This window comes from Gopherus evgoodei, chromosome 4 (genome assembly GCF_007399415.2).
Source record: "Gopherus evgoodei ecotype Sinaloan lineage chromosome 4, rGopEvg1_v1.p, whole genome shotgun sequence".
NCBI lineage: Eukaryota > Metazoa > Chordata > Testudines > Testudinidae > Gopherus > Gopherus evgoodei.
This window is the reverse complement of record NC_044325.1, coordinates 106065493-106092399: the sequence shown is the minus strand read 5'-3', so window position 1 is coordinate 106092399 and position 26907 is coordinate 106065493. Positions and strand designations below refer to the sequence as shown.

General features: G+C 43.8%; 1 protein-coding gene across 1 annotated transcript in view; it reads left to right on the top strand.

The window, feature by feature from the left end:
* The first annotated feature begins 5714 nt into the window (after nucleotides 1-5714).
* Nucleotides 5715-26907, top strand: part of LOC115650454 (vitamin D 25-hydroxylase) — a 36595-nt gene continuing 15402 nt past the window's right edge. Inside the window, exons 1-2 of the mRNA XM_030560455.1 lie at nucleotides 5715-5927; nucleotides 26204-26345. Coding sequence (XP_030416315.1) covers nucleotides 5715-5927; nucleotides 26204-26345 — 355 coding nt within the window. The remainder of the gene's footprint in view (nucleotides 5928-26203; nucleotides 26346-26907) is intronic.

The window sequence follows — 26907 nt, the reverse complement described above, 5'->3', positions numbered from 1 at the left end:
TTTACACATTTTGCATTTGAGATAGAGGGTGGATATCGTTCTCCATTTCTATTTGAAAAGTTAGATCAGAATGGACAATTAATCTTGTTATGCATATGCATATATATATATGTATATGTGCTCACACCCACACACCCACCCACACACACACACACTTGATTGCTTGCACGAGTGGGAGTCTCATGATTGTGCCCTATACATTAATGGGATGTCAGCAAAAGTTAGGTGGAGAAACTACAGACTAGGTCTTCAGTTTCAGCCCAGGTATACTCAGCACAGGACATAATGAAGAAGGAAGAGGCTACACCACCCTTCTGCCTTCCCACTCCCAGCAGTCAGAAGGAGCTGATTTGGTTCCGGTTCAACTTAGTACAGCTTTAGTACTGATAGCTCAATAGGAGCCATTCAATTGACCCAGGATCACTAGAGCACAAGATCCTCAGACCATACCCACTTACATCCTTACATTCTCTGATATGCCTTCTACAGTGGGTGGACTGGGAGCAATTAGCTTTTTAAGATTATTTTTCATCATTCCAAATTGTGTTGCCAGAGTGTTGCAAAGCAGACAATGCAGGGCCAAAAATCTAGGCTAGTCTTTTACGTCAGGCTTCTGTAGAAGATCTCTTTCTGTATTTCTGATAGAGAGTAGATCAAGGTAAGGGCTACACATCTGGAATAAAAGTACATTAGTAAGTATTGTACTCACTTGACTGGAGTGGTGCAAGCTCTCATGATTTAATTGCAACTTTAAATGTAACTAAAGTGCACCTGAAGGCTCAAAAGCAAACAAAAATATCCCAGAATTGACTATTTAAAAAAAATCTCAATTAATTTTTAAGCCAATCTCTTAATTTTGGGGACCTGATGCATAATTTTTTAACATTTAGGGCTGGCAATACTGTGTCTGAGAAAGTGCAAATTTTCAGCTTTTGAATAACAAGCTGGCAAGAGAAATACACAGCTACAAAGTACCATAGACAGTATTTGGTCCTGCCATGAGGGCAGGGGACTGGACTCGATAACCTCTCAAGGTCCCTTCCAGTCCTAGAGTCTATGAATCTATGAATCTATAGCTCATGCAGGTTTAGCTAGCCAGAGACTGTAATTTAGAAACTGGTAATTGTGTTTTTATGGGTGTGTTACGAAAGTGTTATTTAACTCCCATAGATAAAATCTTGTGTTTGCCAGCAGATTTATTAAATGAGTTTCTCATATGTCATTTTGTTGAGTAATTAGCATGTGTGTTTCATGCACAGTTTCTACAGATCTCTCTCTTTCAAAGGAAAAGGAAAGAGGAAAAGTTTTTCTAACATTATTTGTCTAGGATATAAAACATGTTTTCTAGTAGAGTATGCTATTTATAAATTATGTGGACAAGAATACTAGTATATATCATGTATGAAACAATCCTGGAGTTTCAGGGAGAAAACTCCAACCTGGTTATAACTTTTCCAACATATTTGTGTTGTGAGAAGTGTGAAAGCAGTAGCTAGTGTTCTATAAATAGGGGGTTACTGAGTTAAGAGAATAAGTAACAGGGGTGAATGCAAGCTTGTGAGATACAGAGGGAAATTAGAAATTGTTCCTATTGTCTTAAGAGTATAACAGAGATATCACAAGATCCCCCAAAAGATACAAAAAGAACAGTGACTAGATAGAGAGAGCGTAACTCGTCTGATAGAATTTCTCATGGCTCAGCTCTTGGCCCCTTTGTATGTTCCCTCATCATCTTATCCTGGAGTACCCTGATCATCTCATATGCGTTTAACTATCCTTTCTGTGCTGGCAACTTTCAAATATGCTTATCCCCTCTCAACCTTTCTTCTGTATTCAATCATGGATTTCTCAGTACCTCTTAGATATTTAATCTTAGATGGCTCCACATCTTCTTAAGATCAAAATGGCCAAAACTGAGCTCATTGTTCCTCCTGAATGTTCTTTAATACATCCATTTTCTATCAGAAATGATAATACTACAGTCTTCCTTGCCACCCAAGCACATTAGCTGGGTGAGGGTCAAGTTCAATTCCTCTCTTTATTTCTCTTCTTCATCCAAATCAGGCCTGAATCCGGTTACTTTTTCTTCCACATTATATAAATCTTACTCCTTTCTTTCTATCAAAATGGCCAAATTGCTCTTCCATGCCCTAACCTCCTCCTCTTGAATATTTTTATACTAGATTCATTCCCATCTATCCCATTCAAAATAATGCTGCCAAAGTGATCTATTTTTTCTTTTCTTTCTTATCCTATACAAGCTCAATACAAATGGTGCCCATCCAGATATATTTAAATAACAGAAGAACCCTGGAAACAGTTGGCAAAGACGAGAGTGAGATTGAGGCACTACCTGAGATCTCTCAGTGGCTAACTTATGGCCAGTAAAGGCCATGAAAGTGATTGTCACTGAGAAGAGTGATCTGGATTGTAGTTTGGGAAGAAGAATCCATATTAATTTAATCTTTGTGAAATTTAAGGATGGATGTGTGATGGCTACATTAAATTACCTCAGTACTGGACTAATACAGATAGGGAGCAGAAATGGGTCACAGTTCTGAAATGACCAAGGAGAAGGGTGGTGGTGGTGAAATCATAGAATCTAATTGTGTGGAGGTGACTGAGTCACAGGAACCATCATAAGAATCACTGGTCCTTCAAGTCTGGCATCCTCGTATCCTGACTACTATAGTGGCCAAAACCTAATGCTTCACAATGATTGTAAAGTAACAATGCACCTAATTAATTCTACAATAGTGTGTGAAAAAAAAATCCTTCATGAGTCTCTGAATGAAAGGCAAATCTACAGTAAAAAGTTGAACATATGCTGGAACTCAGACAGCTTGACTGGTTGAGGGGAGAACATAATCTGCAACTTGATAGTTTAAAGAAGAAATTTAGTTGATATGCTGGAAAGTTTGGGATGGCTTTAAGACAATTTCTTACAGACAGGAAGAAATGTGTGGATTCCTTAGTAAAGATTAAAGTAGAAGTAGTGAGGTATTGATATGAGGGAAGAGAGAGAATTAAGCAACTCATTTAAGACCTCAAAATTGGAGCAAATTATAAATCCATAATTAGCAATCTGTCAATAAGAATCACCAAATATTGTAGAGAAAATTCAGGGAAGTACTTGTGAGCACTGGCACTCTGTACTTTATGTTCATTTTTGTTCCACCCAAAGATTCAATTTAATAAAAGATATTCCATCTTTGTGCATGGAGGTTCAGTACAAACTACTGTGGAATTTCCATGTAGGGAATTCAATTCAATTTTGTGATAGCTGCAGAAGATATTTAAGCAATGAAAGAAAAAGCAGTTTGTAGTTTTCACATGAGTTAGTACGACAAAGTAAAGATTATGGGCGATCCTAGGGTTTACATTGTCCTGCTAATTGATAGGAAAACTACAGACTGACTTGTTTTCACCAGGATTTTTGCTCGTTAGTTAATGCAAATCAGCTACCTAGAGTTACGAACAACCTTGGCCTTACAGCAGCATACCGGTAATGCTCTTCACATTTGTACATATGCTCAGGACCAGCTCTAGGCACCAGCAAAACAAGCATGTGCTTGGAGCAGCACAATTCCAGGGGCGGCATTCCGGCCATTTTCTTTTGTTTAGGAGAGTTGCACTCTCGGAGCTTGGGGTGGCAGCCGGCCCTACATGTGCTCTACTGATTATAAATTTTCAAGATGATCATATGACCATATCATATCACTGTATGATTACATCTTTTTAATACCTTTCTCACTTTTTGTATCCTGCAAAAGCTATCATCAGCACAGAGGATCAAAACTGACAAACTGAAATTATTGGGCAATGTTGGGAATAAATGGCACAACCCTAAGCAAAAATCTACTTAGCTCTCTCTAAGAAAGTGCTGCTGAATACAATCTACCCAGTGTTTGAGACAATCTTAGTTTCTTCCAAATACTTCAGTTACTGTAATTTCTTGCTAAAGAATGTAAAATGGAGTGCAACAGTGCTTTTATTAAATTTTGATTTGCAATTCACACTTCAAAGATACAATAGTGTAGCAGCTAGATAGGGTGACCAGATGTCCTGATTTTATAGAGACAGTCCCGATTTTTGGGTCTTTTTCTTATATAGGCTCCTATTATTCCCCACCCTGTCCCAATTTTTCACATTTGCTGTCTGGTCACCCTACAGCCAGAAGAGAGAGAGAATAGGTATGGAGGGGAAAGTAGAGTAGAACTGGTACAGTGCTTTGGCCTTTCTGTGTATGATTTTTTTATAAGCTCCCATACCTAAATAAAATAAAAAGATAGTGCAAAAAACTAAAATCTTGAGTTTATTGTCAGTCAACCTCCTCTTTGGAATAGACTTGTTTTTTTCCTCCTTTTCTCTCACTTTCCCCTCCCAATTTAATCACCTTTCTCTGGAAATATATTTAAACCCCTCAATCATGGGCAGGTATAGTATGATGCCACAGGACAGGAATTCAAACACCTAGTTTGCATTTTGTCTCTTAAAGTAGCACACTTGGACGCTAGCAAAATAAAATTGAAAAACTTTCCAAAGTTAAAGACCCCTTTCTTAATTAATGACTTAAATAACAAATGGCTTCCTGCCTCAAACATGTTCATAACATTTTACTCACAATAGTAATCTTTTTGATTTTTAGATGGAAAAGTCAATCACTTGGCATACACATCCCTCCAAACCAATAAAACAATCACATATGGTAGACTATTATAAAGCGCCTATGTGATTTAGGAGCCTGGGATTTAAGCTCTTAAATCACGTAATTACTTTTGAAATGTTTCCCCATAGCTTGGTTTTAAAACTTCTGCTCAGAAGGTCTTTCCAGGGCCTCATTTATGGATTTACAGTCTGGCCTGAAGGCTGGCGTGTCATTTGACCTCAGCAGAAGATTATTTCAGTCTAGGGGAAGCATATTGCTAAAGCATTGCATCTTAGCCTGCTCAAACAACTTTGTAAGGCACAGATGGCAGAAAAAGCCCCCCAAAGCAGTTACTAGCCAGCTTTCAAGCTGCCTCCCTCCCACCCTCTCTTCCTAGTGAGGTGCTTTATACGTGTCTGCTCCTCACTACTGTTTGCAAGGCACAGGGTGACTGATTATTAATTCGTTCGTCTGGGGCTTTCTCTGAGGAAGCTGCATGGGCTGCACCACAGGGCTATTTGTAACCGGCAGCGACCTTTATTGCCAGGCAAGCGCAGGTGACAGCCCTCGTTGAAACAACCCATAAGGATCTTGCCCACTAATCTCCCCAGTCACGTTACTGCGAGACTGGTGGTTGGGGCGCTAGGGTGAAGTCGGGGTCCTGGACTGTTCACAGTTGGCCGGAGGGGGGGGGCAACTCCCCGAGCAAATATTTTTGCTGCCAGCTACACGAGGGTCAGTTATGTAACCAGCCCGCCTCGGCTCGTTCCTGCCTGGGTGAAGCAGCACACAAAGGGGTTACACGCGCACTGGTCACAAAGGGGAGTATCAACCCCTCCCACGCCCGAAATCCCAACGGCCCCTTTTGAGAACTTGAGAAGGGGGAGGAGGAGCCGGCAAAGAGCGGCCGCCGGACTGACTCCGCCAATCATATTTGGAGTCTCTTGACTAGCCCGTCCGCCGGCCAATCAGGGCGGTCGAGGGAAGGCCGAGCTCACGTGGCGATGTGAAGGGGCGGGGAAAAGGGCAGTCGGGCGCTGGCGGGGGGCAGCGGCGGAGCGCGGGAATGTGGTCCCAGGGCCAGCTGCTCGCGGCGGTGGGCACTGGCGCGCTCCTGCTCCTCCTTCTCTCGCTGATGGTGAGGCAGCTGCTCAAGCAGAGGCGGCCGCCCGGTTTCCCGCCGGGGCCCCGGGGGCTGCCCCTCATCGGCAACATCTACTCGCTGGCCGCGGAGCAGCCGCATATCTATATGAAGAAGCAGAGCCAAGTCCATGGCCAGGTATTTCAGCACATCCTCGCCGACTACCAGCCTGGGGAGTGTTTGGGAGAGGGGCAGTAGGGACGATCCCCCACACCCCGGCCAAGAGCTAGGTGCATTGAACGGTGCACCAGACGCCACCATTCACCATGCAGGACGTGCCATCCCGGGGCACGTCCATTGCACCACCATTCACTGCAGGATGCCGCTTCCCAGGGGCACATCCCTGGGACCACTAGTCACCATGCACGATGCCCTGTCCCGGGGCAGGTCCATGGCACTGCTAGTCACCATGCAGGATGCCTCATCCCAGGGGCAGGTCCGTGGCACTGCTAATCATCATGCAGGACGTACCATTCTGGGGTGCTCCCATTGTGCCACTATTCGCAGTGCAGGACACTCCTCCGGCAGGTGTCAAGACAGGCACTTTTTGTGACGCACAGTGGCACTCTGGAAGGTGTCAAGAGCACCACTGTTCAGAGTGCAGGACCTGGAGTGGCCCTAGCTTTTTTGCCAGCTAGGGTGGAAAATGGTAGTGGCCAAGTCACAAAAGAAACAACTCACCGCCAACCAATCAGCAGAGGACGGGGGAAAGGCAAGCCAATTAATAAAAAAAAAATGTGAGCAGTACACTGTCACCTTGAAGTTGGCACCCAGAGTGACCCATTCCTAGAACCTGTGCAGACCCCTCCTGGAGATGTTGAGAGCACCACTATTCTTGGCATACGATGCCCCACTGAGGGGACTGGGTCGCAACAGTGCCACTATTCTGGTTGCAGAATGCCCTCCTCCCCTGCCTCCCAAGAATGCCACCATTCCTGTGTCTGGAATCTCTTCTAGTGGTGACAGCACCACTATTCACAATGCAGAACACACACTGGGGCTATCAAAAATGCCACTATTCACAATTCACAATAAATTAAACAATAAATCACCAGGACCAGATAGTGTTCACCCAAGAGTTCTGAAGGAACTCAAATACGAAATTGTAGAACTACTAACTGTGGTATGTAACCTATCTTTTAAATCAGCTTCTGTACCCAATAACTGGAGGATAGCTAATGTGACACCAATTTTTCAAAAAGGCTCCAGAAATGATCCTGGCAATTACAAGCCTGTAAACCTAATGTTAATACCAGCCAACCTGGTTGAAACTATAGTATAGAATAGCATTATCAGACACAGACAAACACAATTTGTTGGGGAGGAATCAACACAGCTTTTGTAAAGGGAAATCATGCCTCAACAATCTATTAGGATTCTCTGAGGGGATCAACAAATGTGGACAAGTGTGACCCAGGGGATATAGTGTACTTGGACTTTCAGAAAGCCTTTTTGACTAGGTCCCTCATCAAAGGCTCTTAAACAAGTAAGCAGTCATGAGATAAGAGGAAAGGTTCTCTTATAGATCTGTAACTGATTAAAAGAAAATAAAGAGTAGGAATAATTGGTCAGTTTTCAGAATGCAGAGAGGTAAATAGTGATGGCCCCCAGAGTCTGTCCTGGGTCCAGTACTATTCAATATTTCCACTTTCCCACTGCTCCCTGGCCCTCCTGTATCACATATCCCCCTATCCCTCCCCTCCGCTCAACACCATGGGGCTGGGCTACTTGGGACGAGAGACAGTGTTGTCGTGACAGTCCATCCGTGTTGCTGTGTTGTCTTCTGGCCCTGTGTTATATCCGGAAGTGGAAAGGTTGTGCATTCCTCTCCTTGTTTGTGTGCATCCATTGGAATGGGGTGTGGTCCATCACAAGGATTAATTGCCGTCCAAGTAGATAGTACCATAGAATCTCCATGGCCCATTTAACTGCTAGGCATTCCTTTTCTACTATGGCATACAGTTGCTCCCTGGACAGGAGCTTTCAGCTGAGGTAAAGGATCAGGTGCTCCTCATCCTCCACCATCTGTGAAAGGATGGCCCCAAGTCTTACCTCCAAGGCATCTATTTGTAGGATGAATTTCTTTTTGAAATCGGGGGCTGTGAGCACTTGAATACTGCAAAGGATCGTCGTTAGTTAAGTGGATCAAGGCAGCAAAAGAACTTTCACAGACTTATCTCCAGGTCACAAGCTCTTATCAGGTCCATCAGAGGCGCTGCTTTTGTGATGAAGTGAGAGATGAACTGGCACTAATACCCCACCATCCCTAAGAATGCTCTGACTTGCTTCTTGAAGATCGGGTGGGGCCATTCCTGTATTGTCTCCACTTTGTTCCACTGGGGCTTCACCAGGCCCCTTCCGACTACATACCCAAGGTATCTGGCCTTGGCTAACCTGTTGCACATTTGGATGAGTTAGCGGTGAGGCAGGCCTGTCTAAGAGCATCTAGTACCACTTCCACTTTCCTCAGGTGCGTATCACAGTCAGGACTATGGATTACCACATCATCTAAATAGGCGGCAGCATACTTGGCATGGAGTCGAAGTAATCTGTCCATCAATCGTTGGAAAGTTGCAGGGGTCCCATGGAGCCCAAAAGGGAGGATGGTATATTGGAAGAGGCTGTCGGGTATAGAGAGCGTTTTTTGACTTGGCATCCTCAGCCAGTGGGATCTGCCAATAGCTTTTTGTCAAGTCCAAGGTGGTCAAGTATTGGGCCTTGCCTAACTGATCCACCAGCTCATCAATACTTGGTATCGGGTAGGCATCAAATTGGGATACCTCATTTAACTTCCGGAAATCATTACAAAGCCTCAGGGTGCCATCAGGCTTGGGGACCAAGACAGTAGGGCTGGACCACTGGCTGTGGGATTCCTCAGTCACCCCAAGTTCTAGCATCTTCCTTACTTCTGCCCTAATTTCTTCTCTTTTTGCCTCTGGTATGCAATATGGTTTTGTTGTCACCCTTGCTCCAGGACGATGTGGTGTTGGATCAGTGTTCTACTGCCTGGTTGTGTGGAGAACACATCTTGGTTCTGCTGGATCATTTGACAACCTCTGTTCATTGTTCTGGGGCTAATTCAGGGGATATCCTTACCTGCCCTTGTCGGCCATCTGCCTGGGGTGGAGCTGGCAGGACAGCCAGGCACGTTTCCCGATCGAGCCAGGGTTTCAGTCAGTTGATGTGGTAGATCTGCTCTGTCCTTTGGCGGTTTGGCTGCTTCACCTAATAATTCACTTATCCAATGGCTTCCACGATCTCCTAGGATCCATGCCAACTGGCCAGGAGCTCTCTTTCTGTTGTTGGTAACAGCACCAGCACCCGTTCTTCTGGTTGAATGTTCTGTGTTTTTGCACAATGGTTGTAGTAGGTTCATTGGGCCCCTTGTGCTTTCTCCAAATGCTCTCATACTGTGGGGGTCACTTGGGCAATTTGTTTGAAGGGAGAGAATCCAGAAGATGCCTGGGGAACTTCTCATCAGATATGGTAGGAGGGTATCCCCGTATTTTCCATCTTGGGCCATGCTCTTGAGAGTGCAGATCATGCTCTTGAGAGTGCAGTTAAATTGCTTGACCAAACCATCTGCTTGGGGATGATAGACAGAGGTCCGCAAGGCTTGATTGCAGAGCAGAGTTGTCATGGTATAATTCCCCACTCTGAACCTTAGCGTTCAAAAGATGGGGTACCAGCATGAATTTCTCTAAGCTCAATTACCAGCTCAGTACTTGTAGCGCTGCTACCAACCAGGAATTCCAGTGCCTGGTACACTCTGGTCCTCCCAAAAAACCTTGCCCGGGGACCTCCAAGACCCTATCCCTCTGGATCTTAACACAAGGAAAGTAAACCCTTTCCCTCACCGTTGCCTCTCCCAGGCTTCCCCTCCTTGGGTTACCCTGGAAGATCACTGTGATTCAAACTCCTTGAATCTTAAAACAGAGAGGAAAATTCACCTTCCCCCCTCCTTCTCTCTCCCCCTCCCAGACTCTCCCTGAGGGAGAAAGTAATCCTAACACATAGAGAAATTAACCTCTCCCCCCCACCAATTCCCTGGTGAATCCAGACCCAGTCCCCTGGGGTCTCACTAGAATAAAAAAAATAATCAGGTTCTTAAACAAGAAAAGCTTTTAATTAAAGAAAGAAAAAACAGTAAAAATTATCCTTGTAAATTTAAGATGGAATATATTACAGGGTCTTTCAGCTATAGACACTGGGAATACCCTCCCAGCCTAAGTATACAAGTACAAAGTAAAATCCTTTCAGCAAAATACAAATTTGAACTCCTTCCAGCCAAATACACATTTGAACTCCTCCCAGCCAAATACACATTTGCAAATAAAGAAAACAAACATAAGCCTAACTCGCCTTATCATCTAGTACTTACTATTTTGAATCTATAAGAACCTGTAATCAGGGAGATTGGAGAGAAATCTGGTTGCACGTCTGGTCACTCTCAGAACCCAGAGAGGACAACAACCAAAAACTAACAGCAAACACAAAAACTTCCCTCCCTCAAGATTTGAAAGTATCCTGTCCTCTGATTAGTCCTCTGGTCAGGTGACAGCCAGGCTCACTGATCTTGTTAACCCTTTACAGGCAAAAGAGATATGAAGTACTTTTGTTCTATTAACTCTTACTTATCTGTTTCTGACAAGAGTACAAAAATCATTCATTACTCTTGACATGAAGGAAGTCCCTTGGTCTGTTAGGATCTTCTTAGGAATGCCTACCATAGTGAAAACCTAGACCAGTTCTTTTGTGATCACCTTGAATGTGGGGTTTCTTAAAGGAATGGCTTCGGGGTACCATGTAGCTAGTCCAGGATGATGAGTATGCTACTTCCCCCCTCTATTGGCACTACCTGGTACAACAGATCCTGTTTGATTATATAGTATGGCCCTGGGCCTTTGGTTTTCCCTTCTTCTGGCACACCATTTACCTCTACTACCTACTCCCTCACATTCGCATGCAGTGGATCATAGGCTTGGTCCTGCCCAAAACACTCGCATGCAGGACCAATCTGGCTTGATTCTATTGGATGGGGCTCCCCTCCTTCTCTTGGGGTGCTACTGCTTGTGCTGGGGGCCTTCTCTGGGTCTCCACTGGTCTGTGCTACCTTAAAGTTTCCCTGACAGGGCCTTCTCCCAACCAGGGCAGCTCTCTGGTTTGCTGCCAAAATCCTGGTTCCTAATCTTTTATCTGCCCTCCTTTGCCATCTAGATTTCCAAGACTTTCCAGGGGGTGAAAATATCTTTGGGGAAAACCCAGCAAAAATTGTAGTAGGGCCATCCACGGGCGCCTTGATCTCTGTTCTGGGTTTACTGCCCTCCTCTAACTCGATGTGGGGGAGTAGGTCTCGAACCCAGAAAAGTCCCTGCCAATTAAGACCAGGTAGAGGAGCTTGGGGACCACCCCTGCAGTCACCTTGGTAGTGGATCTCAATTTGTATTGGGATTGTGGGGTAGAAATTTACTGTGCCATGGAAACACGTCACTCCAGTGCTCTTGGCCCGGCTCAGTTGGTCTTGCCCCACTAACTTCCCTGAGAACAATGTGACAGCACTCCCAGAATCTACCAAAGCTATGGTCTGGATACCATTCATCTTTACTGGCCTGATGTACTCATGTGGGGCCGTTGCAACCCCCACCAGGCTGATTAGGCCACAATGGTCCCTGGGATCCCCCAGATTGCATTGCATGGACTCCTCCCTGTTGGGGCACCTGGCTGCTATGTACCCCAACTCCCCACACTCATAACAGCGATATCTCATCCTGGAGGTTGCCCTCTGTCTTCGGCTCTCTGACCCGCTCCCCCAGTCCTCCCCCTCTGGATTCCCAGGTCCCTTTGGGGCCTCAGGCCGCTCCTTGGTGCCTGTTCTTCCAGCTATGACTTTCCTGTAGTTCTCGACGATCCGGGGCCTCGGGATTGGGACTGGTTTCCTGGAATGCCATGTTTCACCTCCCGGGGTTTTGAACAGTTCACGGGTTGCCAGTTGTCTCTGCACGAGGGTGACCAGTTCATCATAGGTGGAGGGGTCATTCTGACCTACCCAGGCTCAGAGGCCCAAGGGTAGTCCACTTGTATACTGGTCCACCACCAGGAGCTCCATCATTTTTTCAGAACTGAGAGCCTCTGGGAGAAACAACTTCCGGGCCAGGTGGATTAGGTCAAACAGTTGTGACCGCGGTGTCTTATCTTTGCAATACTACCATTCATGGAACCTCTGGGCTTGTAAGGCCGTTCATACCCCTGCCCTGGATGGGATCTGTGCCTTCAGCCAGGAGTAATCTGCCACCTCCTCTGTGGTCATATCATAGTAGGCCTTCTGAGTCTCCCTGCACAAAAATGGGGCAAGGATGCCTGACCACTGGTCTTGGGGCCAGGCCTTCCGCAGGGCTGTCCTCTTGGAAGGCCAGGAGGTATATCTCCACATCATCCTCGTGGGTCATTTTCTGCAGACAGTAGCTGGCCCGTATGGTTTGCATCCCATCATACCTGCAGCTCAGCTCTGTAAGGGCCTTCACCTGGTTCTCTTGTTCCTGCAGCATGGCCCAATCTTCGGTGTCCTGGGTCATCAGCAGGCAATTGGTCTGTTGTTGCAGCCGCCCAGGTAGCCTCCTGCTGGGTGGTGGCGGCTTGCGCCAGTGATTTGACCATGTCCCCCATCTTGGGGCAGGGTGGTCATGATCCACCATGGATTATGTTCACGGCATGGAAATCCCATCACTGAAACCACGTGTGGCAAAATAGCCAGTGTTGGTACGGTGGGTCTCGTGCTTTTCTTGGCGAGGGGACTAAGACGCCAGCACTTGCCCCTGCTCTTGGGGTGCCAAGGGCCTTGCTAGTGGCCCAGGGTTTACTCCACACTCCAGCTTCTCTCAACCCCTGCGGGTTTCTTACCCTTTTCCTCCCTTGGGTAGGGTTACCCTTGGTCCATAGACGCTGCGACGGGGTCTCCCCTACTTCAGTTCTCTGATCTTTCAAGTCTGAGCAGTGCACCTCCAAGCTCCAGTCCTCTCTCCTTCCTCACACACCCTGACTGCCTGAAGCAGGGGGGTTTATTAGGTTCCTGACAGGGCCTTAATTTACTACAGGTGCTCCAAATATCCTTAAGCAACTCTCCCTAGTCTACAGGGAACCATGCCTTAATTTTCCCTCTCCCACTGCTCCCTGGCCTTCCCTTATCACAGTGTATTCATAAATGTCCTGGAAAAACGGGTAAACAGTGAAGTGACAAAGTTTGCAGAAGATACAAAATTACTCAAGATAGTTAAGTCCAAAGCAGACTGCAAAGAGTTACAAAGGGTCACAAAACTGAGTGACTGGGCAAAAAAAAGGGCAGATGAAATTCAGTGGTGATAAATGCAAAATCATGCACACTAGAAAACATAATCCCAACTGTTAATACAAAATGATGGGATCTAATTTATCTGTTACCATTCAAGAAAGATCTGGGAGTCATTGTGGATAGTTCTCCGAAAACATCTGCTCAATGTGCAAAAGCAGTCAAAAAAGCTAACAATGTTACGAACCATTAGGAAAGGGATAGATAATAAGATAGAAAATATCAGAATGCCACTATATAAATCGATGGTATGCCCATACCTTGAATACTGTCTACAGTTCTGGTGACCCTATCTCATAAAAGATATTAGCATTGGAAAAGGTACAGAGAAAGGCAAAAAAAATGACTAAGGGTATGGAACAGCTTTTGTGTGAGGAGAGATTAAAAAGACTGGGACTTTTCAGCTTGGAAAAAGAGATGACTAAAGGGGATATGACAGAGGTTTATAAAATCATGACTGATGTGAGAAAGTGAATAAGGAATTGTTATTTACTCCTTCACATAACACAAAACCAGAGGTCACCCAATGAAATTAACAGCAGATTTAAAACAAACAAACAAACAAACAGAAAGTACTTCTTCACATAACGCACAGTCAACCTATGGAACTTGTTGCCCGGGGATCGTGGGAAGGCCTATATAGGGGTTCAAAAAAGAACTAGATAAGTTCATGGAGGATAGGTCCCTCGATGGATGTTAGGCAAGATGGTCAGGGGTGTCCGTAGCCCAGGGATCAGCAACCTTTGTCACGCGGCCTGCTAGGGTAAACACCCTGGTGGGCCGGGCTGGTTTGTTTACCTGCCATATCTGCAGGTTCGGCCGATCACAGCTTCCACTGGCCGCGGTTCGCTGTCCCAGGCCAATGGAGGCTGCAGGAAGTGGCGCAGGCTGTGTGCCAAAGGTTGCCAATCCCTGCCCTAGTCTTTGATTGCCAGAAGCTGGGAGTGGATGACAGGGATCACTTGATGATTGCCTGTTCTGTTCATTCCCTCTGAAGCATCTGACATTGGCTACTGTCAGAAGACAGGGTTTTTGGCTAGATGGACCATTGGTCTGATGCACTATGGCCATTCTTATGTTAATGCACAATGTCCCTATTCATGGCACAGGAAGCCTATCCAAGTTGCGTCAAGAGCACTGCTATTTATCACATAGGATGTCTCTCCCCAGGTTGTCGAGAGCACCACCATTCATGGTGCAGAATTCCCCTGGGGAGAGTCACAAGCACTGCTATTTATGATATAGGACACCCCTCTGGGAGGGCAGGATGTGTCAAATCCCACTCTTTACAGCACAACATGTCTATCCCTGGGGTAGGGAGTGTTGAGGATCGCACTATTCATAGCACAGTAATCAACCTTGGTGTATGTAGGTACTACTGTTACTTATGGCACAGCAAAGTTTTTCTATCTCTGGCATTAATACTGTAATCAAACACAGGGCAGCACGCTTTGCTGGGAGCCATCCAGTTCAACACCAAACATGGTGCAGCCTGGCTCATGGCTGGGCACTGAAACCACTGCTAAACATGATGCGTGCACCACAGTATAGGGCATTGAGACCTTAGTTACATGTAATATAGTACATGATGTTTTGATAAATGCAATAGAATAACTAAGTGCAGCCTGTGGAGACATCCATTATTCACAGGATGGTGCAGCACAGCTTTACACAGGACATAGCATGCACTGATGCAAGTGTGAAGACCTTGGCAAAGAATAAGCATAAGGTGACATTGTACATAGCTCACCACATAGCTTTAAGACCTTTGTTAAATTTTTTGACACAGTATCAAGATAGTTTCAAAATATGTATTCCAGTGAAGTACCATATATCTCTCACCTGTAACTTTGAAACGTTTGCCAGTAATATATGGCACCATCTCTCTCACTCTGCAACTTTGAGAACTTTGTATGGTTGCTCCTCCCCTAATCTAGGAATTCCTGAAATCATTGACTATCATGTTACTGAAAGAGACAATTTATTTGCTTACTTAGAAGAATCAAGTCCATTTGTATTTTAAAAATTAAGATGAAAAATTACAGAGCAGATAAAGTCCATACATTCATACATATATTTATATATAATTATTTAAGTAAGGATATTAGTGGGTGTTAGCAATGACTTTCCCTCACTACCCCACTCTTACCTTGCCCTGTAACCACGGGACTCTTGTTTTTAGATATGTAATGTATTCGCTGGCTGTACTTAACCCTTCCATGTATTTTTCTGTGGATCATGTTATCGTTTGCTAAAAATATTATATCTGCCTTACTCTGCAGCTTTGAGACATTTAATAATATCATAAAGACTATTGAAATTACAGGTAAATAATAACTAAAATGAAGGTCACCATTTGCCACTGAGACCAGAGGTGCTGAGACAGTTTTTATAGTGAGGGTTCTGAGAGCCATTAAACCAAATTGTAAACCCTGTATATAATGGAAACCACTTTAAGCCAGGGGGTGCAACAGCACCCTTAATTCCAGTACCTATGATTGAGACACAAGTAATCTTGTTAAGCAAAAAACAAGTTACATATATTACATACATTGGACTTTATTGCACATTTCCAGTGGAAAACTAGTAGGAGGGGATTAAAGAGGGTGAAACCTAAAGATCTCTCCTGAATTGTTCTGTCAGAGGGAAGTCTCACTCTCATGCTCTGCCAATCATCTGTGTCATCAGTAGCTTCCTTGTGACAGGGTATACCAATAATTTGCCAGCCACTGCTGGAGGCCCACCATCTTTGCACAATCTGCCCTAAGAAGGTCTCCTACTGGAGGGGAAAAGCAGCAAGTTCAGATCTATAGGGATACCTAGAGAGGCATCACATCATCAGCTACAGGCAGAACCAGCGGAAGTTGGTCTTCTGGCACTTAGAAAGGCCAGGGGCAGGCGGAGGCCAATCGGAGCTCTGTGGCCAGATAAAAAGGGCTGTTTTTTTCTACTAGGAGCCTGTTCAGAGTGAAGTCAGGACAGGGAAGGAAGGTTTTCCCTGCTGTAAACCCAGTAACTGCCTCAGTCAGGGGACCTTTACGACACTGACCTTGGATTTCTATGAAAGATTAGTGTTTATGTTACGAACTTTAATGCCCAGGTGGCTATTCTGAGTTGAGATTTTATTCCTTTCTGTTAACCCTGGAAGGGGTCTGGACTGAGAGCTGGCCTGACCAGAGGGCTAGGACGCAGATGCAGCAGACCAATGTGGAACCAGGACTCAGGTGTACACTAGAGAGGAAGAGTCCCTGAAATGCTGCGCCCTGACATGGAGGGGCATTTTTATGGTGAGTGCACATTATAATACATGGAACCAGAAGTGGTGATGGTCCTCAAAGGAGACAATGGAAGATTTGTTAAGGCTTTTTGCTTGACAACAGCAAGCCCATGCTGAGGCTCAGTGACTGTTCCAAAAGGGACAACAAGAAGCCCAATGGACAGCCTTGAGCGACATCAACTATAGCAACAACAGCAACAGAGAGTTTCAGGAATCAGTGCTTCTGTGAATAGCTAGCCTATCCCTGTCTGGAACAGTACCACTAAGGCCAGGCCTGACCTTGCCAAGTTGGGGCCAGATGACGACCCAAAGGCATACCTGGTCATATTTGAGTGGATAGCCCAATGGGCTAAGAGTATCTGAGCTGCTTGGCTTTTGCCTTTGCCTTTGCTATCTGGGGAAGATCAGGCCTCCTGCCAGGCCCTTGATAATGAGGCCGCTAAAGAATATGACACCATAATGAATCATAGAATATTAGGGTTGGAAGGGACCTCAGGAGGTCATCTAGTCCAACCCCCTGCTCACAGCAAGACCAATCCCCAGACAGATTTTTGCTCCAGATCCCTAAATGACTATCATCAGATGGGTGTGTCCCCAGAGACATATCAACACTGATTCTGGACAGAACCTTTTTCTTCTGCATCACGATCCCACATCATGGTCCAATGCCTGAAGGACTGAGCTATCCATTGGCTTTGTCCAGAGACCTGCGTTGCATTAGACATTATAGACTCAGCGATCATTGAGTCAGAACTGAGTTCTCTTGCAAAATGCCAACTCAATAGCAGTTCCCATTCAGATCATTGCAGATTATCTGGCTAAAGGTTGGCCCAGTAAAACTAATCACTTCAAGCCAGATGGCTCACAGACACAGCCCTAAGATGAGAAAGGCACTGTCGAGCCCCCAGCAGATTTCAGGAGCAAGTGGAGGCCAGCTAATGGACTCCATAACGCAAACCAAATTGTTGCAACACGGGATGTTGATCACATCTCCAGGAGAGGACTACTGAGAGTTGCAATCAAAAGCTGCTAATGCAGGCTTTCCTAGCAATCACATTGATTATGTTTGTTACGGGAAGCCAGGACCTATCACTCATTCATTTTCCCCGATGGAATGTGACCTCATGGACTGTAGAATCATAGAACTTAGAGCTCTGATCAAGCAATTGACAAGCATATATAGTCCCAATACATCTTGGCAGGCATACAGCCTTGGGCTTATTAGGCCCAGGGTTTTCCATATCTTTAGTCTGGGAAACCTTTTGTGACCCAGAGTTCTCTGATATGATGATTCAGCACAGGTTATCTGCATACATGAGGACATTTGCTCCTGTGGGGATAAGCCTCTGTCAACCTGCTCTTTGCTTGTGGCACTTCATACACTACATTGAGGGGGTTTTTGTCCTTTGAATTATTGTATGGCTGACAGTCCTGGGGAATTCTAGTTATCCTTAGAGAAGCCTGGGAAGAATAACCATACCACTTCCAAAATGTACTACATTATGTCATGTGGATGTGGGAATGGCTGGGTCTCATGAGACAATTTGCTCAAGAAAATGTACTGCAAGCCCAGCAAATACAGGTCTGACACTATGATAAAGGTGCTCAAGAGAGGGTTTATTAGCCCAGGGATCTAGTACTAGTCCCCAATATGGAAATTAAACATTTGGCCAAATGGCATTGTCCATACCAGGTCATTTGGCAAGGGGGACTGTGAGATCAGATTTATCATGTTTATCTGTTAAAACCATGGTGAGCCAAGAAAACCTTTGTATAGATCCCCGAGATCTCCCTGTTCTCCTGTACCACAGGTAGAGCCTCCAGTGCCCCCGATGTATCAGTAGTAGCAGATCTTGCCTCACATTTATTCTGGATAACCAAGAACCTCTTGGAGCACTATTCATTGTTCTCCTCCCTGCCAGGCACGTCCTGGCACACCAAATTCTGACAAACCCAAGGACAAAGCCTGAACATAAAACCCATCAAATCTCTAAGAAGCTTCATGGAGTTGTGTAGTGGGAGGTACAGTTAATGCTGGAACTTATAGTCACTGAGGAGTCCAGAAGTCCCTGGTGCAGTCCTGTTGTGCTATTACCTAAACCAGACAACACCATCTGGTGCTGCATAGATTTCTGGATTCTATCCTAGTTTGAAACTTATCCAGTGCCCCAGGTAGATGAGCTGCTTGATCATTTAGGGAAGGTAAGATATATTATAACACCATACTTGACAAAAGGGTACTGGCAAATACCCCTTACACTAGATTTGAGGGAAAAAGTAGCATTTGCCATGCCCGTGAGGCTTTTTCAGTTCATCCCATGTCCTTTGGTTGGCATGGGGCCCCAGCTGCTCATGGACCATGTGGGTTGCCACCAGTTTGCAGCAGTATACCTTGGCAATGTGGTTATTTTCAGCACAGACTGATGGTCACACTTGGTCCTTGTGGCTTCTGTACTAGTTGCTGGGGGAGGCCGGATTCACAGCAAACCCCCAAAAGTGCAAATTTGGCATGCAAGAGACTAAATATCTTGGATTGCTTATGGGAAATGGCTGAACTTATTCTCTTGAGAACAAGAGAGAAGCCTTGAAGAAAACCCTGGTCCCCAAGACCAAGGAGCAAGTGTGGGGTTTTCTAGGACTGACAAGTTATTCTCATTGCTTCATTCCACAATTTGCCACCCTGGCAACATCTTTGACTAAACTTAGAAAGTCATCCACACCAGTGATATTGTGTACCAGGGAGTGTGAGGGAGTCTTTGAAAAGATTAAGGGACATTTTATGGAGGCAACCCATGCTCCGGTACCTAGACTTCTGGCTACCGTTTATTCTTCAAACAGATGCATCGGAAGTTGACGTAGGAGTTGTATTAGTATACAACTCCCAAGAAGTGTGTTGCGGGATACACTCATCACTAGTGTCACCTCCCCGTGGTCTCTCTGGGAATTAGCTCTCACCTGGCATTGCACTCTCCTCTGCTGGTGTCTTTCCCATCGTCCTCTTATCCTTCTCGCTCCAGAAACTGCAGCCTCATTTCTGTGACTCAGCCCTCCAGCCAGGTCAGTCCATGGTTCCCCTTTCTGGGAGGTGTAACAAAGTCTTTCCAGACCAAATCATCACAGGCAGTCCACTGTCGTCTGCATGTTCAGTGCCATGTCCCCAGTGGCTGGTAGGGGAACCCAGGCCCGGGGAATAGGTATGGTGTCTGTGCCTACTTAAAGTGGATGCAAGTGATGAAAGACGCCAGTCCACATATCACAAGACGGTACCTGGTGATACAGCCCTGTGCATTCCATATATGTCACCGGTCAGGAATACAACATGGAAATACAGATGTCTTTTCATAGGAAGGAACAGGAGATAAGACCCATGGATCCATGTGGGATGAGGTGTGTGATGAGGTGTACCAAACATTCGTTGCCCCTTGTTGGGGCCCTCAGAGTCTTGACACACCCCACCATGAGAAAATATCCCACTGGAAGGGAAGAGCACTGAGTTCATCCCACCAGGAGATGACTAAAGAAGTCTCTCATGATGAGCTGCAGCAGAACCAGTGAGAGTTGGTCTTCTGGCATCTAGAAGGGGCTGAGTGGGCTAGCTGAAAAGGGTGGGCTTCTTCTACTAGGGGCCATTTCTGGGTGGAATCAGGATAGGGAAGGACTCTCCCTGCTATAACCCAAGTAACCTAACATTAACAGCACTGGCCTTAGGTATCTATGAAGGGCTAGTGTTTATATTAAAGATTTAAATGCCTAGGTGTCTATTTTGAGTTAAGATTTTCTGTTATCCCTGGAAGAGGTTTGGACTGAGAGCTGGGCAGGCTGGAAGAACAACAACTTAGGGAGGCACTGGAGAGGAAGAGTCCCTGCAATGCAGTGTCTTGCCTGGTGAGGGAAGTGTTCTGGTGGTGAGGGCACACTATAACATTCCTAATTTCCTGACAAAATTATTATTTATTATTTGTGTTGCCATAGTGCCTAGAATCCCTAGTCATGGACCAGGACCCCATCATGCTAGGCACTGTACAAACACAGAACAAAAAGACAATCTCCTGCCCCAAGGAGCTTACTATCTACGTATAACACAAGAGAAAACAAATGGAAATATAGACAGAGGGGAGTACAAGTAAACAATGTCAGCATAATAGGCACTGACAGCATTGTCATGTATTTTGTAGGCATTACAGCAGAGGAGAGACTGAGGAGGGATTTGAAGGTGGATAATGAGGTTGTTTTGTGGATATGTATGGGGAGCACCTCCCAAGCATGTGGGGTAACATGAAAAAACATGAATTTTTTTTATTATTTTTTTTTAATTTAGGAAGTGGGTATTAGAGGCTGGCATTGTTGGTTGAATGGAGTCAAGCATAGACTGCTCAATAGTGAATGAGAGCTATGAGATAGGTATTTAGGAAACTCAGGGAATTGGTAAGTACGATCCCATGGGATGCAACTCTAAGAGGAAAAACAGTTTGAGAAAGTTGGCAGTTTTTGAAAGACATTATTAAGACCATAAGAGCAAACTATCTCAAGGCACAGGAAAAGGTCGGAAGTATGGCACGAGTCTGTCTGGCTTAACCAGGAGATCTTCAATGATCTGAAACTCAAAAAAAGAGACCTACAAAAAGTGGAAACTAGGTCCACTTATAAAGAATGAATATAAACAAACAACACAAGCATGTAGGGACAAAATTAGAAAGGCCAGGGCACAAAATGAGATTAAACTAGCCAGAGACATAAAGGGTAAAAAGAAAACATTCTACAAATACATTAGAAGCAAGAGGAAGACCAAGGACAGGGCAGGCCCATTATTCAATGAGGGGGAAAGACAACAGCAGAAAATGTGGAAATGATAAAAGTGCTAAATGACTGTTTTGTTTCAGTTTTCACCAAAAAGATTAGTAGCGATTTGATATCTAGTGAACGCCAGTGAAAAGAGGAAGTAGTATCTGAGGCTAAAATAGAGAAAGAACAAGTTAAAAATTACTTAGACAAGTTACATGTCTTCTAGTTGGCAGGTCCTGATGAAATACATCCTAGAATACTCAAGGAGCTGAAGTGAGGATATATCTGAGCTGTTAGTGATTATCTTCAAAAACTTATGGAAGACTGGAGACATTTCAGAAGACACAAGAGGGAAAATATAGTGCCAGTCTATAAAAAGAGGAATAAGGACAACCCAGGGAATAACATTCCAGTCAGTTTAACTTCAGTACCCGGAACGAGAATGGAGCACATAATCAAGCAATCAATTTGCAAACACCTAGAAGATAACAAAGTGATAAGGAACAGTCAATATGGATTTGTCAAGAACAAATCACGCCAAACCATCCCAATAGCTTTTTTTGACACCGTAACAAGCCTTGTGGATGAGGGGAAGTAGTAGATGTGGTATATCTTGACTTTAGTAAGACTTTTGATACTGTGTCGCATGACCTTCTCATAAACAAACTAGGGAAATTAAACCTAGATGGAGCTTCCAGAAGGTGGGTGCATAATCGATTGGAAAACCATTCCCAGAGTATAGTTATCAGTGGTTCACAGTTAAGCTGGAAAGGCATACTGAGTGGGGTCCCGCGGTGATTGGTCCTGGGTCTGGTTCTGTCCAATATCTTCATAAGTGATTTAGATAATGGCATAGAAATACACTTACAAAGTATGAGGACAATACCAAGCTGAAAATTGTTACAAGTGCGTTTGAGGATAGGATTAAAATTAAAAATGATCTGAACGAACTGGAGAAATGGTCTGACATAAATAGGATGAAATTCAATAAGGACAAATGCAAAGTACTCCACTTAAGAAGGAATAATCAATTGCACACATACAAAATAGGAAATTAGTTCCTAGGGAGGAGTACGGCGGAAAGGGATCACAAGCTAAATATGAGTCAGCTGTGAAACACTTTCCAAAAAAAAAGCTAACCTAATTCTGGGATGTATTAGCAGGAGTGTTGTTAAGAAAGACATGAGAAATAATTGTTCTGCTCTACTCTGCACTGATAAGGCCTCAGCTGGAATATTGTGTCCAGTTCTGTGCACATTTCAGGAAAGAGGCAGACAAATTGGATATGTCTAGAGGAAAGCAACAACAATGATTAAAGGTCTAGAAAACATGATCTATGAGGAAAGATTGAAAAAAATTGGGTTTGTTTAAATGACTGGTTCTTGGAGCAGCTGGTACAGAAACCCACAAGGGGAGAGACAGTTCTCGATTTAGTCCTGAATGGAGTGCAGGATCTGGTCCAAGAGGTAAATATAACAGGACCACTTGGAAATAGTGACCATAATATAACAACATATAACATTCCTGTGGTAGGAAAAACACCTCAATAGCCCGACACAGTGGTATTTAATTTCAGAAAGGGGAACTATGCAAAAATGAGGAGGTTAGTTAAACAGAAATTACGAGGTACAGTGACTAGAGTGAAATCCTTGCAAGCTGCATGAACACTTTTCAAAGACACCATAATAGAGGCCCAACTTAAATGTATACCCCAATTAAAAAACACAGTAAAAGAACTAAAAAAGAGCCACCGTGTAAAAGAAGCAGTGAGAGATAAAAGGTATCTTTTAAAAAGTGGAAGTCAAATCCTAGTGAGATAAATAGAAAGGAGCATAAACACTGCCAAATTAAGTGTAAAAATGTAATAAGAAAAAGCCAAAAAGGAGTTTGAAGAATGGCTAGCCAAAAACTCAAAAGGTAATAAAGTGTTTTTTTAAGTACATCAGAAGCAGGAAGCTTGCTACACAATCAGTGGGGCCCCTGGATGATCAAGATACAAAAGAAACACTTAAAGATGATAAAGTCATTGCGGAGAAACTAAATGAATTTTTTGCTTCAGTCTTCGTGGCTGATGATATTAGGGAGATTCCCAAACCAGAGCCATCCTTTGTAGGTGACAAATCTGAGGAATTGTCACAGATTAAAGTGTCACTAGAGGAGGTTTTGGAATTAATTGATAAACTCAACATTAACTAGTCACCGGGGCCAGATGGCATTCACCCAAGAGTTCTGAATGAACTCAGATGTGAAATTGTGGAACTATTAACTTTGGTTTGTAACCTGTCCTTTAAATTGGCTTCTGTACCCAGTGACTGGAAGATAGCTAATGTAACGCCAATATTTAAAAAGGGCTCTAGAGCCGATCTGGCAATTACAGACTGGTAAGTCTAATGTCAGTACTGGGCACATTAGTTGAAACAATTATAAAGAATAAAATTGTTGGACACATACAAGAACATAAATTGTTGGCAAAAGTCAACATGGTTTCTGTTAAGGGAAATCATGTCTTACTTATCTATTAGAGTTCTTTGAAGGGGTCAACAAACATGTGGAGAAGGGGGATCCTGTGGACACAGTGTACTTAGATTTCCAGAAAGCCTTTGACAAGGTCCCTCACCAAAGGCTCTTATGTAAATGAAGTTGTTATGGGATAAGAGGGAAGATCATTTCATGGATTGAGAACTGGTTAAAGACAGGGAACAAAGGGTAGGAATAAATGGTAAATTCTCAGAATGGAGAGGGGTAACAAGTGGTGTTCTCCAAGGGTCAGTCCTAGGATTGATCCTATTCAACTTATTCATAAGTGATCTGGAGAAAGGGGTAAAAAGTGAGGTGGCTAAGTTTGCAGATGATACTAAACTGCTCAAGATAGTTAAGACCAAAGAAGACTGTGAAGAACTTCAAAAAGATCTCACAAAACTAAGTGATTGGGCAACAAAATGGCAAATGAAATTTAATGTGGATAAATGTAACACATTGGAAAAAACTAACCCCAACTATACATATAATATGATGGGGGCTAATTTAGCTACAACTAATCAGGAAAGAGATCTTGGAGTCATCATGCATGGTTCTCTGGAGACGTCCATGCAGTGTGCAGTGGCAGTCAAAAAAGCAAACAGGATGTTAGGAATCATTCAAAAAGGGATAGACAGTAAGACAGAGAATATCTTATTGCCCTTATATAAACCTATGGTAGGCCATCAGCTGGAATGCTGCGTACAGATGTGGTCTCCTCATCTCAAAAAAGATATATTGGCATTAGAAAAGGTTCAGAGAAGAGCAACTAAAATGATTAGGGGTTTGGAACAGGTCCTATATGAGGAGAGATTAAAGAGGCTAGGACTTTTCAGGTTGGAAAAGAGGAGGCTAATGGGGGACATGACAGAGGTATATAAAATCATGAATGGTGTGGAGAAAGTGAATAAAGAAAAGTTATTTACTTGTTCCCATAATATAAGAACTAGGGGGCACCAATGAAATTAATAGGCAGCAGGTTTAAAACAAATAAAAGGAAGTTCTTCATCACACAGCGCAGAGTCAACCTGTGGAACTCCTTGCCTGAGGAGGTTGTGAAGGCTAGGGCTATAACAGGGTTTAAGAGAGAACTAGATAAATTCATGGAGGTTAAGTCCATTAATGGCTATTAGCTAGGATGGGTAAGGAATGGTGTCCCTAGCCTCTGTTTGTCAGAAGGTGGAGATGGATGGCAGGAGAGAGATCATTTGATCATTACCTGTTAGGTTCACTCCCTCTGGGGCACCTGGCATTGGTCACTGTCGGTAGACAGGATACTGGGCTGGATGGATCTTTAGTCTGACCCAGTATGGCCATTCTTATGTTCTAACCTAAATGAAGCCAAAGTTATGGAGACAGATATGAGTCAAGGAAGCCAGCAGAGTATCAGAAACCTGGAAAAATCTCTCACTGGATGGGTTCAGGCATTTGATCACAAATTGAGGTGGTTCAAAAGTTTTGTATTTTTTTTAAGCAGAATTTTTTTTATTGTTTCTTTAAACAATCAAACACAGCAAGCAGCAAATATTTGTCCACAAACTTCTGAAACTCCAGACCATGTTCAGGTTTTGGCAGACTAATTTCAGGTTTTAAATTAAAAAAACCACAACAAATTTTGAAGGAAAGCAGACATTGTCCGTGATTTTTTCTGCTTTTCAAAAACCCCTAGTTTTTGATCCAAAAAAAGTTTTGATGGAAAATATTTGTCCAATGCTTTTAATGAGCTTTAGTGCCTTTTAGCAGTAGCTGATGCTGAGACCAGTGATACCTTGAAAAGGTATCACTTGAAAAGAAATTTTCTCAAAACTGGGTTTGTGCCGAGATGCTGAAGGGTTTTAAATGTTTAGTTTTCCCAGGGCTGCCTGGGGTAGGGGGGGACAAGTGGGGCAATTTGCTCTGGCCCCACAGGGGCCCTATGAAAATATAGTATTCTATAGTATGGCAGCTGCTTACTGAGGGTTCAGCTCTGCAGGCAGAAGTGCAGAAGGGTGGCATGGTATGGAGACCCAGGGTTACATAGTTTCATCACCATGCCTTTCTTCTCACTTGTAGAGATGGTTCCTGCAAATCAGAGTAGGGGATAGTTTTGGGAAACTTGCATGGCACACCTATTTTGTGGATAAATAATACTCATAATAAACAGAGGGTTTCATAGAACTGTCAATTCAATATCTTTCTATTAATATTATTTAATATTTATATTGCAGGAGTGTTCAAAAGTCCAGATAGAATTTGGCCTGAATTGTAGTTGGCACTGTTCAAAAAAACACGTAGAGAGACATGGTTCCAGCCTTCAAGAACTTATAATCTAAAGTTTAGGGAGAAAAGATTATTCTGAACAATGTTTATACTTGCAATCTGGAAACAGTTTAAGAATTATTTATTGTAGTCATGGTTAGTTGTAATTTTTCCAGTATTGTCTCCATTACTTATTCTTGAAAATGACTTGCAGTTTAATTTTACAAGTGCACTTTTGTTCATTTGTTCTTTTCAAAGATTTTCAGTCTTGATCTTGGAGGTATATCTGCTATTGTACTGAATGGTTATGATGCTGTAAAAGAATGCCTGGTTCATCAAAGTGAAGTTTTTGCAGACAGACCATCTCTTCCTTTGTTCAAGAAGCTGACAAATATGGGAGGTATGTATTGCTGTCATGAAAGGGAAGATAATATTTTCTTATTACATTGGATACTTGCTTTAGATTACTTTCCCAATCTTTTAATCTCCTATTCCAGAATATTTGACACTTTTCTAAAGATAGTGTCTGGGAGAGTCCCATACTTGGGCTGTGCGCCTGAGCAAGGGAAGTGGAATTCTTTAAGCCCTAAAGTTAATGTTCTTATGGTCTGTGGTAGCAGGTTGCAACATGAGTCCCCTCCCTCCTCACTAGTGATCACACACAACCCAGGACACTGTTGACTTTGGAACTTTTCAGTCACTTTTTTTGACAGTGGTCAGGGAAAGAAGTTTATGCAGAAGCTACACTTCTTCATCTGCCACTTCAAGTCTTCCAATTGTTCAGTGTTGATCTTGTTTGAATATTTTTTTCTATTGTGTCCATTCCTGCCTCCCGTGCAGGTCTGGCCCTTTTTGTGTGTTAATTTGTTTTCTATGAGTTTTTCTTCAATGTGGATTCAGGATGATCAGTAGGAAGCTGGTCTCACACTGTCATAACCAAAAAAAATTATTAGAATTCACAG